This window comes from Channa argus, chromosome 2 (genome assembly GCF_033026475.1).
Source record: "Channa argus isolate prfri chromosome 2, Channa argus male v1.0, whole genome shotgun sequence".
NCBI classification, from domain to species: domain Eukaryota; kingdom Metazoa; phylum Chordata; class Actinopteri; order Anabantiformes; family Channidae; genus Channa; species Channa argus.
Window position 1 is genome coordinate 16,130,289 of NC_090198.1, and position 23,715 is coordinate 16,154,003.

A 23,715-nucleotide genomic window follows, 5' to 3' on the forward strand; every position below is an offset into this window, starting at 1 on the left:
CATGGCAGCTCCTCTGGGGAACGAGTATCAGGAGGAGAGAGGAACAGCCGCAGAGGTACCAGAGATAACAAACATTCGTGACAGCTCACAGGACTGGAAGCAAAGAAGTGGGCATGTGTCAGATGTGTATATAACCACCCGCCTGCTTCCTCAGTCAGTTTACCACTCATGAGGACAGCCGGGCTTGATCCAACATAAATAACGTCTGATCCTTCTTGGGATGACGAATTTTATAAAGATGGGATTCTTTGCGGCCAGGAAAGGGGTTACAATGGTTAACCATGTGGCCACAAGTGGATGCATGGGACTGATTAGGCCCCTGGAAATGAGATTAAAGAGAGATCTAGCAACAGATTGAATTGTATTTGCCATAATTGCTGAGAACAGCTAATTCAGTTCTAGACCACAAAAAGGAGAATCATAAAACCAAGGAAGGAGGAGGAGTAGAGGGGAGGGAGGGCAGCCACTTCAAATCAACAGGACAGGAAGTCTGCTCGAAGCTTGTATTGTTTATCTTCATTTTATTGTTGCATTAGTAATAGTGATTATTTTCAAAAGCAAAGGCCAGTTGAACCATATTACTGTATACTTTGAAAATGGAAAATTCCCCCGTGCTCAGTGACTGTGCATGCCATAAATTTATCTGAAATGAGATAACTGAAATAGCCCTGACCTGTGCTCTCAGCATCCTTCTGTTTATTAAAAAAGAAATCTTGTGAAGAGAAAAAGAGCAACAGACAAGTCTATAGAGGCGCAGGTTCAAAGATATCAGTGGGCGCCGTTTGCCAAAGAGCTACTTGCTCTCATTCCTGGTTTGATTAGAGAGAAGCTCTCAGCAGGAGCTAAAGCTTCCATATACTGTCTGACTCAAAGCCCCTGGAAACTTGATATTTCTGTGTAACATTAACCATCTCAATTGAATAGGCCACCAGCAGCATTAAAGTTCAGGAAAAGATCATCTTCAGAATAATGATACAGTGCGTTTCGTCTTTGAACGTTCTCAGTAATCTAGGTTTGGTTGTCTAAAGGTTGAGTCATATAAACTGGATTTCTTTTTTGACTTTATTCTATTGGATTGATTCGATTCTTTAATTCAATTTGGTTATTGAAATTGGTACATAGAACTTGATGTCATCACCTTTTTTTTTTTAAACTACTGAACAGATACAGTAAGGGCTAAAATAACACAGAAATGTCATGCAAAAAGTGTTTCAAGTTTTTTTTCCCCAGGCCTTTAATTATTTGATCCTATGAAGCTCAATATTTAAGCTCATATCTCTTAGCTTGCTTTAGGATTTGGTCATAATTTAATCACTATTCTAATCGTATTAAATTAACCAAAAATTAACTGCACACATTTTTCCTCTCAGGACCACCATCTCCAATCAGTCTTCATACATGGTGCTGCAATAAGCTTACACCAAGCCTACTGTATGTGTTGACTGCTCAAGCCGAGCAGAAGGGGCCCATTCTACAAGCTTAAATATATATGTTGAGACATGAGGCCATGCAGCTGGCTGCCCATGTGCATTATCGTTTCCCCTGCAAGATGCTGTTCCTTTTATTTTATGTTCAAAGTACTTAAGTATGATTCTATGATGCGGGGGGGGCTATGACAATTAATTAATAATCAAGTGTTGGTCAACAGTTTGACCAGAAGGTCGGAAGACCACCAAAGCTATTAGACCAGAACGAGTCAAGTAAATACCGAGATATTTAACAGTATATGTGGAAACTCTTGACATGCTGGAAGCACAGGAATAATCCTTTTCAAACTAAATAATCTCACAGATTTGTAAATTGGATCAAGTGTCGCTAAGATATTCACTGTGGTGATGAGAAAATACAATAAACAAAGTCTTTCTATGTTAGGCACTTTTATTGATTTTATATGATTCACAAACACAAATATTGCTGAACAAAACAAAAAATTTAAACAGATTGGTATATTGTGTATGTATTTGATTTAACTGAATTAAATGTATATTCTATGTTAACAATAGAGGGAATAACTTTCAGAAATATAAAAAATATTTGTGTTAATCCCCAACATCAGGAATACAAACTTCTCTAAGTATGGTTTTCATCTGCTGGTGTAAACTGAATATTTGGCCAAAGTATAAAAACAGATTAAGGTTTACTTGCTGAATCATTAGGGAGGTTTGCTTACACGCATAAACAAAGAGTTCTGTTCTATTCTAACCAAATGACCAAATGACCTACTGTAAATGTTACCCTGAACATGTTTTGTGCCATTCTACTTCCAGCCCTGCTGAATATCAGAATTATCACACTGTAGTACAGTAATTAAAGTAGTACAAAGCTATGAAAATATCAGTGTAAAGGCACATGAGACTTGCTCAATAATACCAACATCACTACACTACATCATCAAGAATGACAAAGAGCTGCCCAGGAGTACACAACTAATGCTCTAGGAAAGCTGCAAAGTTCACAGTAGGTAAACTTTAAATAAAGTCAAGCTTTAACTGGGATAGTGCCTGTCTTTAAAATGGCTTGGCTTATATCTAGCAATGCAAAGCAACAGATATTAGTTAATGAAGTTCTGTCAATTAGGTGTTACATTTACATTTTGTGTTCTCTTACTGATCTGTAAGACTTACGTTTAATTTTCCTCATTTTGTGAAAAAGCATGCAGGTATTACAGCTTCCAAAAACATCACCTGCATACGCCTGGGCTGCTCTAATTAATACATTTTCTAATAACTTGGCCTGCCAAGTTTCACCACTAGAGGACACTCTAGCTTTCACAAACGGATGACGTGCCACTGCAAACTGAAGGACATAACAGATCACCACTTCACATCTTCATTACTAAACTCAGAGTCACCAACGTATGGATACATGTAACTAGACTGTAAAAGACTGAGAGCTCTTCAAAATCTACCACAAAATGTCTGCCATCCACCAAAGTGGAAAATAGTTTTAAATGTAGATAGACTCCAGGTCTTTGGTATTTAGATCATTCTAAAAAGACACAAGCTAGTTTGGACCGCCAGAAGATAAATTAAACTGTGATAATACATGTCTAACTTCTACAAAATCCTAAGTAGCTTAAGTGTTAAATTTGACACAAATGAGGTTGAAGGACAGATCAAGCCACTTCTCAACTGTGTTAACACGACACTCACAAGCCCCTGGGTACAGTACACTGAAGTTATCAGTTGCTGTCATCATTCCTCCATAACAGGATGTAAAGAGAATCCTTTTTAATGTTAATGCTATAGTTAACACACATTCTGATGTTAGCAAATGGTTAATTTCACAGTGTTTAAAAAGAGGAGATCTGGCTTCTGTGAAAAAGAACCAAGAAACCAACAGTAAGTTTAATGCGTTACTGGCATCCTCTACTTCTCACAGACACAGGGAAAAAAAAAAACCTGGCACTTTAAAACAGTGTTGTATGTCACACAAGAGCAAGTAACTATCAATTTTCTTTTCAAAAAAACATTTTAAGAATCTACATTAGGTTTTTAGCAGAGAAACTAAACTAATTTTAAATCAAGCAAATCAAATGAAAATACTTGTCTGTGTCTCTACATAAACAAAACTCTTCTGCTGCAGCTTAGAGAACACTGATTCATTCATCTTATTTTGTATTTCTCTGGTTACATAATTTAGTCAAAAGGTGAAGAACAGATTGTGAGGTATTGCTGCCTAATTGTAACTTTTTTAATGTACATATGAGCACCTGAGTATTTAATTAAGCTCAACTCGAAAAAAATGTTGACCCTATCCTTGACTGTGGGATGGGAATGTGAAAACTAGTCTCGGTGTTCATGTCCAGTTTGTCCATCTGAAAGACACCCCACATTTTAAATAAGTTTTAAATTACTAAATATTATGGGTTACATCCACAATAAGCAAAGATTTCCATGGTAAGTTCTGGATACTTTACCAGCAACTGAAAAACATCTCTGTATAAACCTTAGATAGATAATTAAGTAAAACTTAATCAATTGGTTTGTGCTACAAGTGTTAGCTTGAATTAACACAGCTGCATTGTATGAGAATTAAGTTTTCATTGGCTTTGTTTCTAATATGGTTGAAATAACACATTTGCACCTACATTAATACACTGAGTGCCACCATACATACTAGAAAATACATTTCAGAGGATCTTATTTTCTTCTTCTTCTTCTTTCTTTTGCTGAATGACAACCATGTAACCACCAGACTGAGCACCCACAGGGGCCACAGTAGGGACACTTAGTAGCAGGATGTGAAAATGTTGAATCTGAGGCAGCAGGTATCATCGTGTTTTGTCAAAGGATTCTAACACACAAACTCCTGTCTCATGCGAATGATCTGCAGTAAGGCAGCCTGGACATCCTCATCCATGTGACCCTGTTACAGAAACAATCACATAAACCATTTTTATACCACATTTATTATTGTACAGTAAGACCTGTTCAGTGTTACTCTGGAAGCATCGTTCTGTGCTTCAGGTCCTGACAGCTTCTGTGCACTTATACCTGAAAATTTACTGTATAACTAATCTGGGCTGAGCGCATATTTTGTAGAACCATTTGCGCCTTTTTGATGTTTCTTGTTTGATTCATTAAATATGTAGCCTGCTCCCACATGATTGCACACCATTACAGCTGCCATTCCATTTTCCCAATGCATCTGCAAAAGCCTGCTTCAAAGAATCAGCAGGCTTTTTATAACACACATCACCAGAGTGAAAATATGATTTATGACTTGATTATGTATGCTGCTTTGATCTTGATGTAATAAAAACAGGTATAATTTTATTCAACATATTTCCTGTTTTCTACATACAGCATGACCGGTTGGTTGAAATAGTCTTGACCATTACCTGTATAAATGTGCACTGCCAGTGTGCCATTCAACCTTTGAATTACCTGTTTCAGTCAACTACAGCCACACAACAGCTGTTGGAGGATCAACAAGAGTTTAAACAATCCATTTAATGCAAAATTTGGGTTTATACATTTTATTCTGTGCTATACTAAGAGAATTGTTTTATTTAGTATTTTTCGTATAATGTCCCTCAATTCAGTAGGTCAGCTGTGCATGAAAAGGTTAATCTAAGATCGGTCTCTGACTGACCAGCTTGCAGAAGCCTAAGCAAAGCAGTGGTGAACTTCCCAGGTAACCTGTGATGTGAAAGTGTACCTTGAGTCTTTGTGTACAAGCCGTGCATTGTCACAAACTTTATAAAAATGTATTTTTCACTCAAGCCAGTTTATGTGGTCCTCCCTTTTATGCAGTAAAGCATATTCTAATGAAATTATGCATCTCTTTTCCACTACACTATACACTAAAGTGCACTTTAATTAGTTAAGCTGACCTTTCATAAACTCTGCTGTCCAATTTATTACCTGAATCTGTGAATTCAACTTGCAATGTTCCTAACATTTTCACAAACAACAGTCTGAACTACAGAGCCCAAGCTTTTTGAGTTATGACTATACCATAAACTGCACAGATAGTTTGCAAATCTAAAAATCGAGGTAGGTAAAAATCACAAAACTATCATATTAATAGACATCAATCAGAGGGACTTACTTGAGCTGCACTAAGAAGATGAGTTCGATAAATAGAAACCACCTCTCTGTGTTGCCTCTCAGCATCCTTATTGAGCAGAAGAGAGTTAGAAAGACAGAAAAATGAGACAGTGGATATTAATTCAATGTATTATACAGCTGCCCAGCTTTGATAATACTGAGGTGGGAGAGTTACTGAATCCTGGTTTCCCATTACAACAACTCTTCCAGCTACACCTCAGTGTTAGAATGTAATTTTGAGGTAAATATTTAGTATCTGTTTTCAGCTACTGCAAATGATATGTTTACACAGCAAAGGAGGTATACACAGCACAATCACTAGAAGACTGTCATTAAATGTACATGTGTGTAAAATACTGCTGCTTCAACTTTGTCAAAAAAACATTATATTGATCCTTGAGTCACAACTATAACTTTTATTTGGCTCCTATAGATGTTTTCTGTCATTAACACAAAGACAGTCGCTGTACAATAAATATAAATACACACTTTTCTGTAATCATATGTTAATATATGTCCACTCACAGCCAGCTGTTGCTGTAGGTTCTTGATCTGGGCTTGGAGTGTGTCGATGTGCTGTGATTGTCTCTTATTTGGCGCATTGCTTGTGTATGCCAGCTGGGACAGACCATTCAGTGCCTGCTTCAATCGCTCCACATCTGTCAGCAACTCTGTGATCTGAGACACACATCCCCCCCAACACACACACATTAATGTTAAAATTTTTCATTACTTGATCAAACACTTTTTAGCAATTAATTTTTACAATAGCTACATTTGGCTGCTGTTGTAAAAACACACATCCTGTTTGCATCAAAAAAACTTAAGAAGTCAGATTTTTACTACCTTCTTGTCTTTGGCTTCAGTCTGCTGAGCTGATGTCTGAATCCGCCGCTGAAGATCACAGATGGTGCTGAGCGACTGATCATATCTCTCTTTCAGTTCGCTAATTTCTCTTTCAATGGCATGTCCCTTTTCTTGGACAGCTTCCATCTCTATCCTGGCCTTCCTCTCTCCCTCTCTTGCTCGTGCAGCCTCCTGATGAACCTCTTCACACTCTTCTGCTAATCTCAGCAGCTTGTTGTTCAGGTTGGCAGCTTCCTCCTCCAGCTGCTGCTTCTCCTTACTTAGCTGGTTCATGTGGTCTTCCTTGTAGCGGATTTCCTCCAGGGCCTGTGTGGCTTGAAGGAGTTCAGACTGCAGGGCAGATACATCTTCAGCCCTCTGAGCATTGTTCTCTTCCTCTTCACAAAGGGCCATTCGAAGCTGCGCAACTTCAGCCTCAAGGCGTTCCTTTGTCTGGATGTGCTCCTGGAGCAGGGAAGCATGATCCCCGCAGCGTTCCTGAAGCTCCTTCTGTAAGACAAAAGCCCTCTGGGTCTCTTCCTGCTGAGCCTCTTTCGCTTTCTTGCAATCAGCCTGGGCTTGCTGCATGGCATCATGAAGGGTTTTAAGCTCTGTGTCATACGTTGCTATCCGAGTCAGCTCTGATTTCAGACGCTCCTGGAGATTTTGGATCTGACTGTTGCAAAGAATGTTCTTGTCTTGAAGTTGAGCTTTTTCAAGTGTAACCTCCTTGTGCTGCTGCTCCAAGTCGACCAACTTCTGGTTCAGCTCCTCAAGTTCACCCTTGAACTCATTCTCCACTTCCCTGTGCTTTTCACTGGTAACCAGAGCGGTATCTAATCTTTGTTGAATGGATTCAAACTCAACTTTGAGTTTCTCTCTCTCCTGTTCAATGCTTTTTGTAGCAGACCTTTCACTCTTGTACTTTTCTTCTATTTCCAAGAGCCTGACTGTTAGCTCCTTCACCTGGGCGCTGTAAGAGTGTTCTTTCTCCTCAGCTGCTGTCAGTGGGATAAACTTAGACTGAATAGCCTCCTGTAGGGTATCAAGTTCTTTCCTCTGGGCCTCTAGTTCTTGAGTAAGCTTTGTGTTTTCCTCCTGAGCCAAATCACACATTGCTGACACCTTTTTTGCTCTATTCTCTGCTTCAAGCACAGCAGCATTCAATTCATCTGTCATAGCTTTGTGGTCTTTTATGCTCATATAGTCTGTTTTCACATCTAACAGAACTTTTTCCAACTCTTTTCTCAACTTATCATTGCCTTCTTTCACATTCTTCAATTCTTCCCCACTTTCTTTTTCCTTGGTCTCTAGTTTCAACATCTCAGCTTTAACACTCTCTAAGGTGGAACCTAACTCCATCTTCACTTGCTCGTGCCGCTTTCTGGGCACATACTCTCCATCCAAGGTCTGCTTCAGAACCTGGCTTTGCATAGTCAGCTGTACACACTCTTTATCTCTGTCCTCACATCTCTTCTCAAACACTTGAAGTTTCTTTATAAGCTCAGCATTCTGAGACCTGAGAACATCCATTTCACTTTTCTGTCTCTCACTGGCATTTTGGAGGCTGCAAATACTCTCCTGCAGTGTGGCCCTCTCAGTTTGGAGTTGCTGGACTTGTGCCTCTGCTTTTCCATAACGTTCACTGGCTTCCACTAGTTTGTCCTCCAACTCCTCTAAATCTGCCACCATGTTCTTCCGTACTTCCTCGTGGTTCTTTATGGGTATGAACTCAAGCTCAATCTTGTTTTTCAATCCATCCAGCTGCTCTCGTAGTACATCTCTTTCCTCCTCACTCTCTTCGACCTCCTGAATTAACACCTGGCTTTTGCTAGTGACGTCCATCAGTTTCCTTTTCAGGGAAGCAATTTGCTCTTCAAGGGAGATCTGAATCTTATGTTGCTCTTCAGCAGACATCACCCCTGGTCTTCCCTGAGATGATGGACTGTCCAGCTTTCGATGGAGCTCTGCCACCTCCTCTAGCACACGATCGTAGTCTTCCCTCAGCTCAGCGAGCTGACGTTCCTTCTCATCAACTGCATTAGTCAGCAGGTTTTTCATGTTGTCAAACTTCTCAGCTGGTACTCTGTTGCCATGCTTGGTCTGGATCTCTTTTAGCTGGGTTTCCATGTCTAAAAGAGCTTCTGCAAGTTCATTTCGCTCTGCAGTCAGAGCTGCCAGCTCTTGGTGCAACCTTTCTGTCTCAGATGCTAGCTGATTTTCACTAGATTTGTACTCTTCCAAGGCCTTCTCGCTCTGCTTGAGGCGGTTACGAACACGACCCACTTCTGCTGAAGCACCTTCATACTTCGTCTTGACATCATGAAGCTGAGCACGCAGTTCATCTGTCGCCTGGCCTCCTAAGTGTTCCTTAACAGCGACTACATGGGCTTGCAGCTGTTTGACTTTAGACTCGGAGTCCAGCATCCTCTTTTGGACATCCCTCAAAGCATCCTCAAGTTCTTGAACTTGCTGGTCAGCCTGTTTCTGGATGGTGTCTCTGCTGTGAACCAGTTCTTGGTACTCTCTATTTTTATGGTTTAGGGCAGACTGAAGTTGTGCTGCCTCCTCCTCCGCCACCTGTTGTTTTCGCTTGACCACCTCAAGTTCATGTCGGAGTGCATCCAATTCACCAGAGACATCCAAGCCCATAGTTGGCTGACTGGCCTTCTCTACTGGTCTGGACAGTGAGTTAGAGACAGCAGAATTCTGGAGCATCTGCAGATAAACAGAGAAACAATTATTAAAGTAAAACAGGTGAACTACTCCTGGGCCAAAAAAGCAGCCGGATACTTTGACTTTAAAACACAATGTCCTTAGCATTCTCCACAGCAAAGTCAGGAATAAAGTTGGCTCTCCAAAAAGAGTTTAAAAAGGTAGTCTCATAAACTCATTCTAATGATTGATCTACTTACAATCAATGATAATAATATTGAGTTATATTTTCTCTTCTGCTCTCTTTCAGCAGAGAAAGAAGACTGAATACTGTACTAACTCTTTAATATGTATGTCTTGCTGTCGGCATACTATTATTAACATAGATGGCTTACAAGCCAGCCAATTTATCTTAGACATCTGCAAGTCATATGAAATAATTCTACAGATAAAAACATACCTGATCAGAATCCAGGCTATAAGTTTGTTTGACCACCATGTTCTCTTTACCTGCGAGACACAAATGTACAAAACTAAAATCCAAAACGACTCACGCTCTTGCTGGTGAAGTTATTAGTTTCAAAATGTTTCAATAACAAATCATTAAAAGAAGGATACTAACCTTTGATAACAGACTGCCCTGAGTAGTCCCCCTGTACATATATACAGATGAAAATACTCATTACAAATGTTTAAACTGACACAAAATTCGTTTTAACTTTAGGACTGCATTGATTGCATTTATTATGAATTTTCCATAAATATATTATATTCCACTACTCCACCATTAACCACATACACTGAGCTTTAATTATTTTTGATATACCTTCATTTTGAAAGCAAGACAAATACACTTTATTGAACTGAATAGAAAGTATAGCATCAAAGTACTGTACAAATTAGTTATGTTTTAAAGTCACTGACCAAAGTACTCCGCAGCTGAACCTTGACTGTCTCCAGGCCTCGTGCACCTTCCTCTCGTTCTTTGGCATGGAGTAATGCCTTTAACTGCTCCATCTGACATAATAAAAAGAATAGTAAAAGAATGAGGGAATCAAGCAAGAGTAAACACTTTCAGATAAACGAATGAATGCAGGAAAATCTAAGTAACTTCCAAAAACAGCTTATATTATTTTTAACATTTAACTTATTTAAGTAATTTGAAAGTTTTAATTAAGTGATTGATACTTACAATTCAATAACATACTTGCAAGTGTATATCCTTTCACAACATATAGTATATGTAGTAAAATTCACCTGGATGTTTTGTTTAGAATTTTTAACTTCAACCCTTCCAGAGAAAATTTGACTCTCAAGCGAATGTGACACATTTATGTAATTTGACGTTAATTCATTAATTAATGTGTTACCGATAAATCAATGATTAAAATAAATTAATATACTACACAGATCAACTCCTTTATATTCTTGAAGGAACAGCATAAAAAGTCGATACACTAAGCACAAACCATTAAAAAAATAAATAAAAAATTTAAAAAATAACCAGCGCCTTCTAATTTTTGGTGTTATACAATGTGTTTGTGCCATTACTCCTGATGCTTCAAGCTTAAAAAATGCCCACAGTGAAAAAAAAAAAAAGCTTTTAAGGCAGCAGAAGAGAGGATGCATAGTGAGTTTTATTTGTCAAAAGAAAGACTAGGCAACTCCAATAAAGCCCATCTGCTCTGTAGGGCTGCACAGAAGAGCACCAGTGCCAAAGACACTAAACCTTAAGGACAAGCCGTCATCCACTCAAACTGGACAAAGTGAGGACAAAAGTTTCCATCAGCAGCCTTATTAGGAGAGTAGTTCTTCGCCGAAAAGGCAACATAAGCAGTAATTTATATATCTGACAAAAGTGGCAGTTTTGTTATGTCTTTGTTTTCGGCTGGAGCAACTTTTCATTAATGAAAGCATTTTTAATTCCTTTAGGACTGTTTAAGCAACAATTAAATACAATTTGTTTATGATCAAATATGAAGAGGAGAATTTCTCTTTGCACACACTTAACTTTAAGAAGAGCTCATTCCTTAACCACCCAGCACACATTTTAACTTGTGCACATAAAAAAGGTATTTGTGGTTATGACAGATACTCAATACAGTGGACGTTTCCTGCCTTCACAACAACAGCAAAACAAAAATTATTATTTTAGATTAGAACAAAAAAAATTACTGTAAATTGTGAAATGCTACAGCACCTGACCTTGATTAGTGAGTGTGTGGAACCGGTAGGATGTCAACCTATGCCAATTAGTCACAACTGAGTGGCATTTCACACTGTGCTATCCGTTCTTTGCCTTTGCTTTCACACATGCAATTATGTGGTGATAAAAAAAATGCAATAACACCTTTCTGCCCTTTTGTTTCCTCTTTTTTTGTATTTGAGATCCAGAGGTATTTTCTATACTGCACTCTGTCTTGATATACAGTAGCTTTATTTGGGTTAATGTGCAGTATTAATTTTTTTTTTTTCCTTTCAGCTTATCCCGTGAAGTGCAGTATATTACCAACAAATTGATTTTAGTGTGCATCTAGTTTCTTACCTCTTTGTGAGTGTCTTCCATACCCATCTTTTCCTGCGTGTAAAAAATATATATACATACTATCAGTTAACTGATAAATAATGTGCCACTAAAATTTTCTTTATTCAATTTTTATTATTCTCTGAAGATTTGTCTGGGAGCTAATATTCAGTAATCTATTATGCTCACTGAATATAGCATTTCAAAGTACATCATTAATCTTTCACATAAGAAATCAGAACTGAAAGTCGGCTCTACCTCCTTTGAAAGAAACACGTGTGGTTAGAAAAATATTACACATTTCCAAAAGTCACACATCGCCTTAATTATCCTATCAGGAGAGTATGATATTGAGCCAAGAGAGCATGACTCATAAACCTTTATACACACCTGCACACACCCACACACTTATATTCATCACCCAAATTACTAATGGGATCTGAGTAACAGAAAACCATGTGCCCTGCAGAAACTAAAGAGTTAAGAAAAGACTTAGTGTACTGTGCTGTTTTGTAACCCTTGTGGTGGTGGTTTGTCATTTACCTGTGTGAGTTGTTGCTGTAGGACGTTCACCTTATCCAACAGGGCTCGCTGATCCTGGTAGTACTTTCTAAGATTTTCCTGCAACGTCTCGTTCTGCCTTTCCAAGTCCTGAAAGATGTCCACATATAAAAGTGTAAACCTAGCAAACTTATAAAAACAACTAATCAGTGACAGTGAACCAACCTAGAAATTATTATAGAAATCCGTGAAACATGCGTAAAGCTTTAGAAACTGAGTGAAGCTGTCTGGTAATAAGTTTTCATAGGTTCTTCTATGTAAGTGGCATCTTCTATTTTCATAGACACCCAGTCACCCAGTTAACCCTGTCATTTGAGTCACTGCTTTGGGTGAAATCTCTCTCATAGCTGGTGTCTTGTCTTGATGAGATTATAAAATAACATGCAGTAAAAGAATTTTCGAATCCGACGAAAGCTGCTTGTGACTGACAATTAACAAATACTTACATGTATGATCTGATCCCTTCTGTTAGCCTCAGCTGCTTGTAATCGATCCACTGAATGCTGAGGATGAGAGAGGATCTTTTATCTCAATGTTTTGATCCTATACTTACACAGGCATTGAAAGCACATAACAGTTCTCACTTTTGATCACTAGGTGGCAGTAACATACAAGTGAGCAATGGTGAGTACTTTACAATTTCTTAATGCAAAGGTACTTTACTGAAGAAAAACATCACAGAAAATGTGCAGCAGCTTGTAGATACAGCGGGTACTTCACATTGAACAATGGCTTTGAGCTGAAAACTCGTTTAGAGCAGTGTAATGCTCCTCACTAAAGAGATTGTGTAACAAAGGATGTCAGCCAAGAGAACTGAATATTCCAGGATTACCTGTCGCTTCCACTGTTCAATTTTTGCTGCGTCTTTATCTGCAACAAAACCAAGAAAGAAGTTAAAAATTTATTTTTTCTCCTACAGAACATCACTGAAGCAAAAAAAACAAAACAGATCAGATAACTATTATAAGGAAATAATTGTATAAGATGGGTACTAAGCTAAAACTGAGAAATGCCTAACGGATTTATACATAAATTTGTACATTCCACAATAATTTCCACCTTAACAAATTGTATGTGATGCTTTTTGAAAACAAATGGTGAGAGTGGGTTTTAAGCTTAAAGTGGATTTTAAAACTGCAACAGATTTCTGTTCAGCCCTGGAATGACTTGGCAATAAGCAGCTCTCCCTATTGCAGTCACATGATTTAGACTCAAGTTATTGGGGGTTGGGGGAGATAAATATTTCTAGAACTTCACTGTACATTGTTGTAAGTCAATATTTTATGTTTGAAGTAGATACACTGCCAACAAAAAACTTTTAAATACTTTTGTTTTTTCCATTATCTTTTGTTAGTTCTATTCAATGAGATGTTAAGAAAAGCAGAAACAAATACTTTTTTAGCAAATTTAAGCAACAGAATAAAATTCCAATCAAATTTGCATGGTTTGTATTATGTTCAGTCACAACTTTCTGAAAAACCCATGGCCCTCTACTAATCAGGTTTCTATAAATTCAAGTGGGGATGCTCTTAAATTGATAATGTGTGTCCTTCCAAGGTGTTAAAAAAAATTCTTAAAATAATTTCATGTCCAGTATACCAATGCCATGAGTTTTTATTTGGCTTCTCCTCCATAGGGAGAATGAGAATGTAAATTAGAACTAAAAATGGCCAAACAAAAACAGTTTTCCTTAGTAACTTGTCATATATTATACTTGGAATATAGTCTGTGAAATACAGCCAAGAAATCAAAGATTTCTTTAAAAAGTGTAAAATTGAAAAAAGGTGTACACAACTGGATTCAATCAGGACAGAAAATGCAGCGGAATGCCTACGTGCACCTCTGCCCAAGATGAAAAGTACTTATGAGTGTCCTTCAGAGACAAATGTGTCACTGCTCGTGAATTGGCTACCTCATTAATAAAACAATAGATAAACCAGTTTGCAGAGACACTGACCAGGTGACTCAGGTCAGCTGCCTTAATGGGCAGAGTTGCTAAGAAAAAAACCCAGCGAAGCGAGGCAAATTTAGAGGAAAAGGTTGCAGTGGGCCAAGAAGTACAAACAGTGGGCCAAGATGTACAAACAGTGGGCTTAAGGTGACTGAAACAAAGTCTAGTAGACTGATCAATTAAAGTTTGAGGTGTCTGGATCCAAGCAAAGATCATAACACAGAGCTCATGAAAAGATGATAGATTACTGCCTAATGCCATCAGTGAAACACGGAGATGGAAACAATGATCTGGAGAAAAAAAAAACAGCTGCTGGAATAGTCTTGCCCAGCTCAGACATCAGATCTAAACCCCATCTAGTTGGTAATAAGTTAGACTGAAGAGTTTAGGAACACTGCACAACCAGCACAGCAGACGGCCTGTTAGAAAATCACACCTGAATAACTGCAAAAACTAAACTGCAAAACTGATTTTTCTGAAAGTAAAGTTGAACATGCAAATTTGATTTGAACATTATTCTCTGCTTAAATATGCTTAAAAATTAATCATTTTACATTTTGGATTTGCCATCTGACCTCTGGTGGCTTTGTCCAGGTAACTTTTGACAATTGAAACAAGCTCCGCGTTCTTGCTGAGGCGAGCATAGTGAAATGCATCATGACCCAAGCTATCAACTGCCTTCACATCAGCGCCACTTTTCAGCAACACTTCAACTGCATCCTTACAGCTGAATTCACAGCCCAGAATAAGCGCTGTCCTGTGGAAGACAGCAGAGACAGTTTGTGAGCAATAAATTGTACAATCTATGGAACAATTGTGTAATTGAATATTAGGCAGTGAATAAATCAAGTATGTGATAGTTGCTGTGATAGTTGAGCTGAGTTTATTTGTACTCACTTTGTCTCCACATTAAATGTATTTATTTTTTTTCACTTTTAAGTACTGTTAACAATTTGTTTCATAAATTCTGCAAAGAAACCACTACATTTAAAAGTTACACTGCAGTGACATAAAATTTAGAAGATATAAAAGATATTTAGACACTCCTTTATTTTTGCTGAAAATAAAAAGTATAAATACTTTAATTTGATTTCCAAATATTAAACTCGACATTTTTCAGGCCTGCCAAAGACAAAGACAAACACTATGAAGGGGTGACAATTCTTACTTATTTTGTTTGTCCCGAATGGTGATATCAGCCCCTCGCTCTAGCAGCAGCTGACAGATGCGTGGATGACACATCTGGGTTGCCAGCACCAGAGGTGTTCTACCATCCTGGAGAAAAGACATACACATAAATCACACAGGAAATGCACAATACAGGTTCTGCTAAAGTATTAATCCTTCTCTCAACTTTTAGCAAAAACAAAAACAAGAAAATGCCTACAATAAACCAGAATATGGAAAACATCCTTCATATTGACTAAGTTAACGTTTGGAGTCACAGTGGGCTAACATGCAGTTAATTACACAGCCATTAATGAACAATCTGATCGATGTGCTTTTCTACAATGACTAAACAGAAGAAATAATGTTGATGACCACTACAACATTGTGTGAAATTAAGCGTTCTCACAAAGTCAGTGGCATTCACTGATGCCCCGCTGTCACAGAGAAGCTTCACACTGGAGCAACACCCTGCCATAACTGTAAAAAAAGGAAAAACAAAAACAAACAAACAAAAAGGAATAAAAAAATAAAGTCAACCAATTTAACAAGTATAGTTGCATTTACTGTACATTTTGGCAAAGATATGAAATCAAAATCAATGGCTGTCGGCTTGTCCCTGCAGGGGTCGCCACAGTGGAACGTTCCGCAGATTGACTTGGCATGAGATTTTTTGGAGGCTTGTTTAACATGAGCAATCTGATGGACCCTGGTATTAAGGTCAAAATGACATTAAATGTCCAACAGAATAAATTCTGGGAAGAAAGTATAAGACAAAAGTATAGTCAGCCGTAGATCAGTCTTCACTACAGTACAGGGAAGTCAGTAAAAGTGTAGTGTCACTACGAATTTACAGTAGGGGTTAGTGCTGGAGACCAGTAAAATAGAGAAACTTTTAGACTAAGGAAAGACTAACACTAAAGTATAGTCAGTACCAGTTAATGTGAGGCAGTACTAAAGTAGAGCAGAGTTGGTAATAAACTGGAAGAGTTGGTTCTGGAGTAGAGTCTTACCAGCATCATGCAGAGCTGTTCTTCCTTGTAGGTCCACATTTCCAACAGGACAGTTGTGCTGAAAATTTACATAAACACAAGTTGTCACAACAGACTTAAGTGACAAATAAGTTTACTGGTGCTGAAATATTCCTGTGGTGTAAAAGAGATAAAATAAGAAAAGAACACTATTTAATGTATCTCACAGTTCCACTCTGATTCCCACAGGCACCTGAATCTACAATAAGAAAATCAGACATCTTTAACTACAAACGGTTATGATGTACAGTAGTGAAAGTGTGATAACATAGTGCTGTTATTTAAAACACTAAAATGAATAGATCATAATTTTTGCAATTTAAAATATAAACTAATGACAAATAATGACATTATTTGATATGATGTCACTCCTAAATGGTCAGCTATCCACATTATAGCCGAATAAATGTGGAAACTGAAACCTAAACCTACTCCTAGTGGTAAGTATATTTTTTAATAATGATTTATTTATGTAGCTTTATTGTAATTGTGCAAGTGATGAAAATCAATTATTACATATGTGAAACTCTAGAGGCAACTGCAGGCAGGTCAGGCTGTCTCTGCTGACACCAGTGACAGTACTATAGTAATGATGAGAGCCTGCTATGAAAGCCTTGAGGACTTAATGCTAACAGGGGCCTAATGTTGCTAGGTAGGCTTGCCAGCGAGCTCAACCCCAAATAAACCCCAGCTCTCTCTAGCAACAAGAGCCAAAAATTAGCAGCACGCTCAAATAACAAAGTGAAAAGGCGGGGTGGTAGAGCAGCAATGGAAGCTGATAGTAGAGGAGAGAGGGGGGGATATCCTATACCTGATGGGTTTGGTGTGAAGTCATGGCTGTTGGCACAGGGTTGTCAGTGGTGTTGACAAGCTTTCCCTTCTGCAAACCTGCCGTCCATTCTTGGTGCCGTCATCACACCAGACATGGCAGCAGGATGCCAGCAAATGCCACCTCCACTATCTCCCTCCGTCAGCCCAAACCCACAGGGTATAGGATGAGGAGGCTAGCGCTGCAATATTGTGATCTCATACACTGCCATGTGAGAGATGGGGGTGGGGGGAAGCGCTATAACACTATGAGATGACATTATTGCAGAGCTAGTGCTCTCAAAGTAAAAACAAATACTTGGTTTTAATGAGATTTCCTGAACTAATAAAGCTTAAATGTGTCATATGTTACCATGTGATAGGGCACCTCTTCTATCGAGATTCTATATATCTGTCAGGTACAAATAAAAGAGAGAATCTCTGGACTTTACCTGCAAAAGCTTCTGCACACACAAAGAATGTCCATTTCTTGAGGCGAGATGAAGAGCATTTTTACCTGAAACAATAAGTAATCAAAATCAACTTCAAATATGAACAAAGCAGGGATTTAGGGTGAGATCCTGGATGGAGAAGTATAGATAACATGAACTGTAGAATATACACAGGAATATGAAAGGAATATAACTTTGGAAAACAAAGCAAACTTCGGTTAAAGTTCTAGTTATTGTAAAGAAACCTTACTTTTACCAATGTCAGTCGCAATTATTAAACGTTTTAAAATATTCTTGATAAAGAAGAGTATAACATTTAGTAAATTCTGTATATCTTCAGATTTTGGCACAGCAAACGTTGCATTTAGCTCTACTTTGATTTTAATCACTTATCTTTAATCGTTTTATGAGTACACAAAGGCAGGATGAGGCCTGATACTGGTATCGGCATTGGGACAATTCTACATAGAAATAAAGTAACCTACTACCTTTCATACTGAGTTATATGTATAGTAATTACTAAACTCACTAAAAAGTCAAAATGTTAACTTCTTACAGGAAGGGTTACACTTTTATTTACCCCTTTAGATACAGTGTTACTCCAACTTCTCTGCAATTAGACAAAAAAATCTTACCTATTGGCCAAAATGGAGACCTTACACTGTGAAAATTGTATTTTAAACATAATATTCTATTAATGCATTTTATTTACATATTGTGCTTCATTTGGCCACAGAGCGTAAAAAATTGTTACGATCACTGCTGTATGGTTATGGATCTGAGTTTGTTGTTGCCATCGTTTCTTCTAAATGAAGCACTAACTTACCAGTGGCATCAGTTGCAGTGGCATCAACATTGTGTCCCAGGATGAGACTGAGACAGTCCAGGTGTCCCCGTGTTGCAGCCAAATGAAACCTGGGCAACAAAAAGAGAGGCAAAGATTATTTAGGAGAGGAAAGACTGAATGAAGGAATGAGTCAAAGGGCTTGGCAAAGAGTAGAGTAGAGGGGCAAGGGAAAATGTGATAGGGTGCAAAAAGAAGGGGGTGAGGGTGAAACTTAAGGATAAGTGAGTGACTGCAAACGGACCCCTGGCTCCTTGCTATCAGCAAGATCAGCATTCTTGAAGCAGATAACCAAAAATCCTCAGGGCCTGTAATGACTCCAAGGCAACCAAGAGATACACATCAATGTATCTATCAGCTTGATTACAAGTACTCTCTATTAAAACAGAAACAAACAAACAAAAAACTGTTGTCCCTGGACCACACAGTCAGTGGTTCAACTCCTGGCCACTACTGGCTACATGATCACATGTGGTGTGTGAGACAAAACCATAAGTTGCTCTCGGTTGATCGGGTGAGCAAAATTCCAGCTGCCGTCATCGGTCTGTGACCGTGTGTGTGAAGTGGTGAATGTTAAACAACATTGCAAATTGCTTTGGATTGGACACAAATTGCCACAAAGTTGCTTCGTTAATTATTAGTTTCTCATTGCCCAGGTTTGCCTGCATACATATCTTTAATCATGACTTTTGACTGGAAACATTCTTGCTCCCTGTCCCTGATTTAATGCACAGCAGCTCTGCAGTCACTAGTCATGAAAGTTTTCAAAACACTTGTATGTAAACCTATCTCAGTCAGTCACCCATCAAGCCACATAACCCTGTTTATACACTAACACCAAGGTATCTGCCAAGGAGACAGTGAGGCTGTCACCTTAACACTGGAGTGGGTATTAAAAGCTGTGTTGATAACTAGGAGATGCTGGTTCTCTAGGGAACAGGGAGGGGTCATGAACTCTCAGGGCAAAGGGTAGACAGGGAACAGACTATGTGAGTTAGAGCAATAAAAGTAATTTTACTTGTCAAGTTCATGGGACATAAAAGTTTTCAGAAGGAAAGTTAAAGTATGTGTCTGAACAGAGAAAAATAATATACAATTTCACAGTAAAAGCTGGGATGGGGCATTTCCTGATGACTGATGATTACGAAATGATGAATGTATTAAATTGAAACCCATATATTTACAACTATACTATGACACATGCCATAGGCTGATTTGAATGAAGAAGCTACATGAAAAGCTAATGTCATTAAGCTATGTCATTTCATCTTCACACTTGCTCCATTGGCAACTTCAGATTGACAGTCCACAGAATACAGTTACTATTTTTGAAAGTGGTCACAGGGAAGAGAAAACCAGAGTATATGCTGGTAGCTGAACTTTATATGTGAATGTGTGGCTCTAGAGGACACAACAGTCAAAATACTTTGTCTGCTGCAACACTGATAAGGTAAATATGCTGTCTGAGAATTCAACTAAAGCATGTAGTAACCTCACAAACAAGTACAATTACAGTTTTAATTACTTTCTTTAAATTAATGTTTTAGCCATGTACTACACCATACTCTGTCCACTTCATTAGTTACTAGTTCATTACTAACCCTAACCTGTACAATGTAATGCAGTTCGATAAAGCAGCTCTGCCGTGAATTCTGTAGTTACAAGGTTATAATTTCTCAAGTTATATATTGGACAACATGGACTGTAGAGGCTATATGTGTTGTACTTTACGCATTACTGAAGTCGTAATTGGTGGTGTAGTTGTACTTAAGTACATTATATTACCAGGTGGTTGTAATGTTTTGGACACCCTTTTAAAAGGAATGGGGGGTATAACATTAGATATAGAATATCTTGAGCTGTTAGATATAGATATTTATAGATAATATATTTTAGAGATGTATGGTTTGACTTGCTGAATGTTTAAGAATTGTGTCTGATCCTTGTTTTTTTACTGCAGCTGATGTAATCCTAAACACACTCTCCAATGTCAGAGCAAAATAGAATTAATTTATTAATTGGCATAGAGCACCAATATCAAGTATCATTTTTTTACAGTTACATTCTCTGTGACTTTGCAAAAGGGAGGAAATACATATTTAAAAAATGCCAGTTAATGCTCTTGTTACTCTTAACATGAGCACAGAGTTCGTTGCTGCCAATCTGGACCAACAATGGTCACACGGCAGAATCTTTAGTCATTGCCAGTTTAATGTAGTAGTGCCAAACAAGTGACAGTCTCAAGTGCTGTGCTGTCATGTGGACTTACTACTAAGCCCTCATCAGCTAGCTATCCCAGTTGCACAATGGGTGGAGCATGTGGAATCAGTAGGCGTACCTCTCTGGGATTCAGCTAATACCAGAGCAGAGATGTAAACCATTTACTCAGCTGTAAACCGCAATAGAAGAGTTACATCTGAATTCATTAGCTAAACACAGAAAGGCTAATCCAGGGCACATCAAATTATATATCAAGGGTAACACTTTTTAATTAGTTTCCCCACAGAGGTCCCTGATTACAAGGGATTGCTATTTGGCATTCCTTTGTTGGAGCATGCAGAGGTCAGAATGCCACAGACACATGTTAATCTGTGTGTGGCCCAGTGAGCTATAAGCACATTTACTAAGTTACAAGTGTGGTTAACTTTTAAATTCAACTGAACTTTGCAAAAGCATAACATCTTTCCATAAATGTAATTTAGGGTGATGTGTTAATGTGCTAGTAAACTTGTTCTGGTCTGCCTGCCCATGGGGGTGGTGGTGGGAGACACTAAATGATGAGTGTGAGTCATCAGTTAGTCTCCCACTCACCAGAGTCCATCTAGAATTTATGAGATCAGAAATTCAACAGCTTGTGTATATAATTCTGTTGATTTATACATAGACATGTATACTATAATGTCTATGCAGAGGTGCCAGAAGAGATTTTCACCCACTGCTGAAAATACTCAGAAGTTTTACTTCTGCTATCTGAAGACCCACAGTTATATACCTTAACAATTCTTTGCCAAAGTCAACCATAAGCACAGACCAGAGACCGGCCACTTCTTCATGAAACATATAAACATGGAAAACAAATATAAAAAAACAGTGGTTCCAACTGACCCAACATAAAACATAAGGAGATGTCAGCTGATCCTGATGGTAGCCAAGCACCACAGTGGATCTGATCTGAACATGTAGGGAGTAATTTCCTGTGGGGACTACAAAAACAGCCTTTGGCCAATGTGGTCAAGCCTTCTGTGGACACAAACATTCCTTATACCAACTTTATACCATTCTTCATACAAAAAGTCTGGGATATAAAAATAGACACAATAATATGAAACTTCAATGCTAGAGCAGCTGGATGAAAGTATAATTCTGAAATGGGCAACAGGGGAAATTTTAGAGGTCAGGCTTGTTTTTAATCATAGGGTTAGAAATTTGTCACTAATGTGATAAAAGAGGAAAAGTGGTATTTCTGAGTTATAATGTTAATTGTAAAGGAATTCCTATTTAAAGATGCTTTATCAGGGAAACAGTGTAGAATGTTTGGAATCTTTGATGATTAGTATACCTGTATTTAGATTTGCTGATTTTTACTGATGGCAAGAGAGAGATGGCAAAAATCATTGTATACAAACCTACACTATTATACATTGGTTCACTTCAATGTACTATTCATGTCCCAAGGTTCTATCTTTTGGTGAAAGGTGTTGATATTCATATTTTTGACTCATACATGTATGTATGTATGTATGTATGTATGTGTGTATGTGTGTGTGTGTGTGTGTGTGTGTGTGTGTGTTTACTCACGCAGAGCGTCCTTCCACATCAAGCTTGGTGGGAATGATGCCCTTCTTGCTGAGAACAGCAGCCACCTTGTCCACCTCCCCCCTTTCCACTGCCTTCATCAGCCGATCATCATACTTGTTCCAGTCTGTGTTCTGAAAAATAATCATGTTTACAATAGTAAACTATCAAACATGCAGTATGTTTAACAGTATTTAAACTTTAAGCTGTAAAATATTTTATTAATATAACAATATTTTACCAATTCAACTTATTTTAAAAGGCCAGAATAATGCCTAGAAGGTGGTTTCTATTAAACACACACAGTGCAAAATACGGAGTCGAATATTTTTACCTTCTATAGTGCCAACATTGCAGTGTACTGCAGTTTCACTAATTCCTCACAAACATGGAAACACACAACATTTAAGCATTCAACAAAGCATATTTCAGTGGGATGCTTAATACTGGAGGACAGTGTATAAATGCTAATCTTAGCTGAAATTCAAACAAGCTACTTGTATGTACACAGCAGCAATGAAAAACGAAGTATATTGAAGCTTTAGGCAATTAATGAGTTATCATTTAGGCCCCATCTGCCCGAGGAAGAATTTCTTCACTACATTACCACTTAGTTAAAACTACTCTTAGTTAAAGAATAGCTTTCAGGTAATTCAATTTGCAGGTGAAAGCATTAGGACATAGCATCCATAAAATTTACCTTAGGTGACAACAAGAAATTACTGCTAATGAATACCTACAAAGTGCTTGGAGGTGCATTTCAACCAGCGGCTCATCTTGGGTGAGTGCAGCTGGTCCTTGCACCGTGCTACTGAAAAGGTTGCCACTGTTCCGGTTTACAAAAGCAAAAAAAACAAAAACAAAAACAAACTGTATCAAATTTCCCTGGTGTGCTCAACCAGTGAGGGCAAAAAAAATGGATGAGAAGACAAAAACTGGTCTATAGTAGTCTATACTGCAGTGTAGGTCCACTTATGGAAGGCTCTGCCTCTGAAGTTCCCCTTCACTTGAGGCAGAAAAGTTCTACTTGCAGGATTTTCTACGCATTCCTTTGTTGATCATGGGTTCTGTCTGCAAGTTCATCACTGCACAGCTGTTTAGTTTTGGTTAAAGGGAGGAGAAAGGGAGTAAGAGAGGAGGAAGGAATGGAGGTGGAGAAGCAGAAGGGCCAGCCCTGCCAGCTCTGGGACCTGCCCAGGCCGGCAACTGCAACTCCTCCTCTGGAGTAAAAGTCAGCTCAGCCTGGCTATCTCTTGCCTTCCCCAAGTGTCTCCCCCTATTTTCTTGCCTTGATCTCCCAACCCCCTATTTACTTCAGCCTCCTTTTGTGTTGAAACTCTTCTTCTCTGGATTTTCCTTTCTGCAAGAGCTGCGAGTTACTTGTTTATCAAGCAGCAACTAAAGAGCTTCTCCCTTCTCTGCCAGTGATCGCCACCGTCTTCACCCCAACAAATGGCAAGGTCAGTCAGGCTCAGCGGGGTAAATATGTTGGCTCTTCCAGGTTTAAAATATCACCCCCTCCCTGGT

At 38.4% G+C, this 23,715-nt stretch overlaps 1 protein-coding gene across 1 annotated transcript in view; it reads right to left on the minus strand.

The window, feature by feature from the left end:
- Positions 1 to 1,860: 1,860 nt before the first annotated feature.
- Positions 1,861 to 23,715, minus strand: part of uacab (uveal autoantigen with coiled-coil domains and ankyrin repeats b) — a 43,830-nt gene continuing 21,975 nt past the window's right edge. The window contains exons 2-19 of the mRNA XM_067495859.1: positions 22,192 to 22,322; positions 18,376 to 18,464; positions 17,550 to 17,614; positions 16,273 to 16,330; positions 15,669 to 15,739; positions 15,261 to 15,367; positions 14,668 to 14,849; positions 12,974 to 13,011; positions 12,588 to 12,644; positions 12,124 to 12,231; positions 11,602 to 11,634; positions 9,981 to 10,073; positions 9,679 to 9,709; positions 9,517 to 9,566; positions 6,402 to 9,119; positions 6,081 to 6,233; positions 5,557 to 5,622; positions 1,861 to 4,368 (exon numbers count right to left, since the gene is read on the minus strand). Of these exons, the coding sequence (XP_067351960.1) occupies positions 4,297 to 4,368; positions 5,557 to 5,622; positions 6,081 to 6,233; positions 6,402 to 9,119; positions 9,517 to 9,566; positions 9,679 to 9,709; positions 9,981 to 10,073; positions 11,602 to 11,634; positions 12,124 to 12,231; positions 12,588 to 12,644; positions 12,974 to 13,011; positions 14,668 to 14,849; positions 15,261 to 15,367; positions 15,669 to 15,739; positions 16,273 to 16,330; positions 17,550 to 17,614; positions 18,376 to 18,464; positions 22,192 to 22,322 (4,122 nt within the window). The 3' untranslated portion in view covers positions 1,861 to 4,296. The remainder of the gene's footprint in view (positions 4,369 to 5,556; positions 5,623 to 6,080; positions 6,234 to 6,401; positions 9,120 to 9,516; positions 9,567 to 9,678; positions 9,710 to 9,980; positions 10,074 to 11,601; positions 11,635 to 12,123; positions 12,232 to 12,587; positions 12,645 to 12,973; positions 13,012 to 14,667; positions 14,850 to 15,260; positions 15,368 to 15,668; positions 15,740 to 16,272; positions 16,331 to 17,549; positions 17,615 to 18,375; positions 18,465 to 22,191; positions 22,323 to 23,715) is intronic.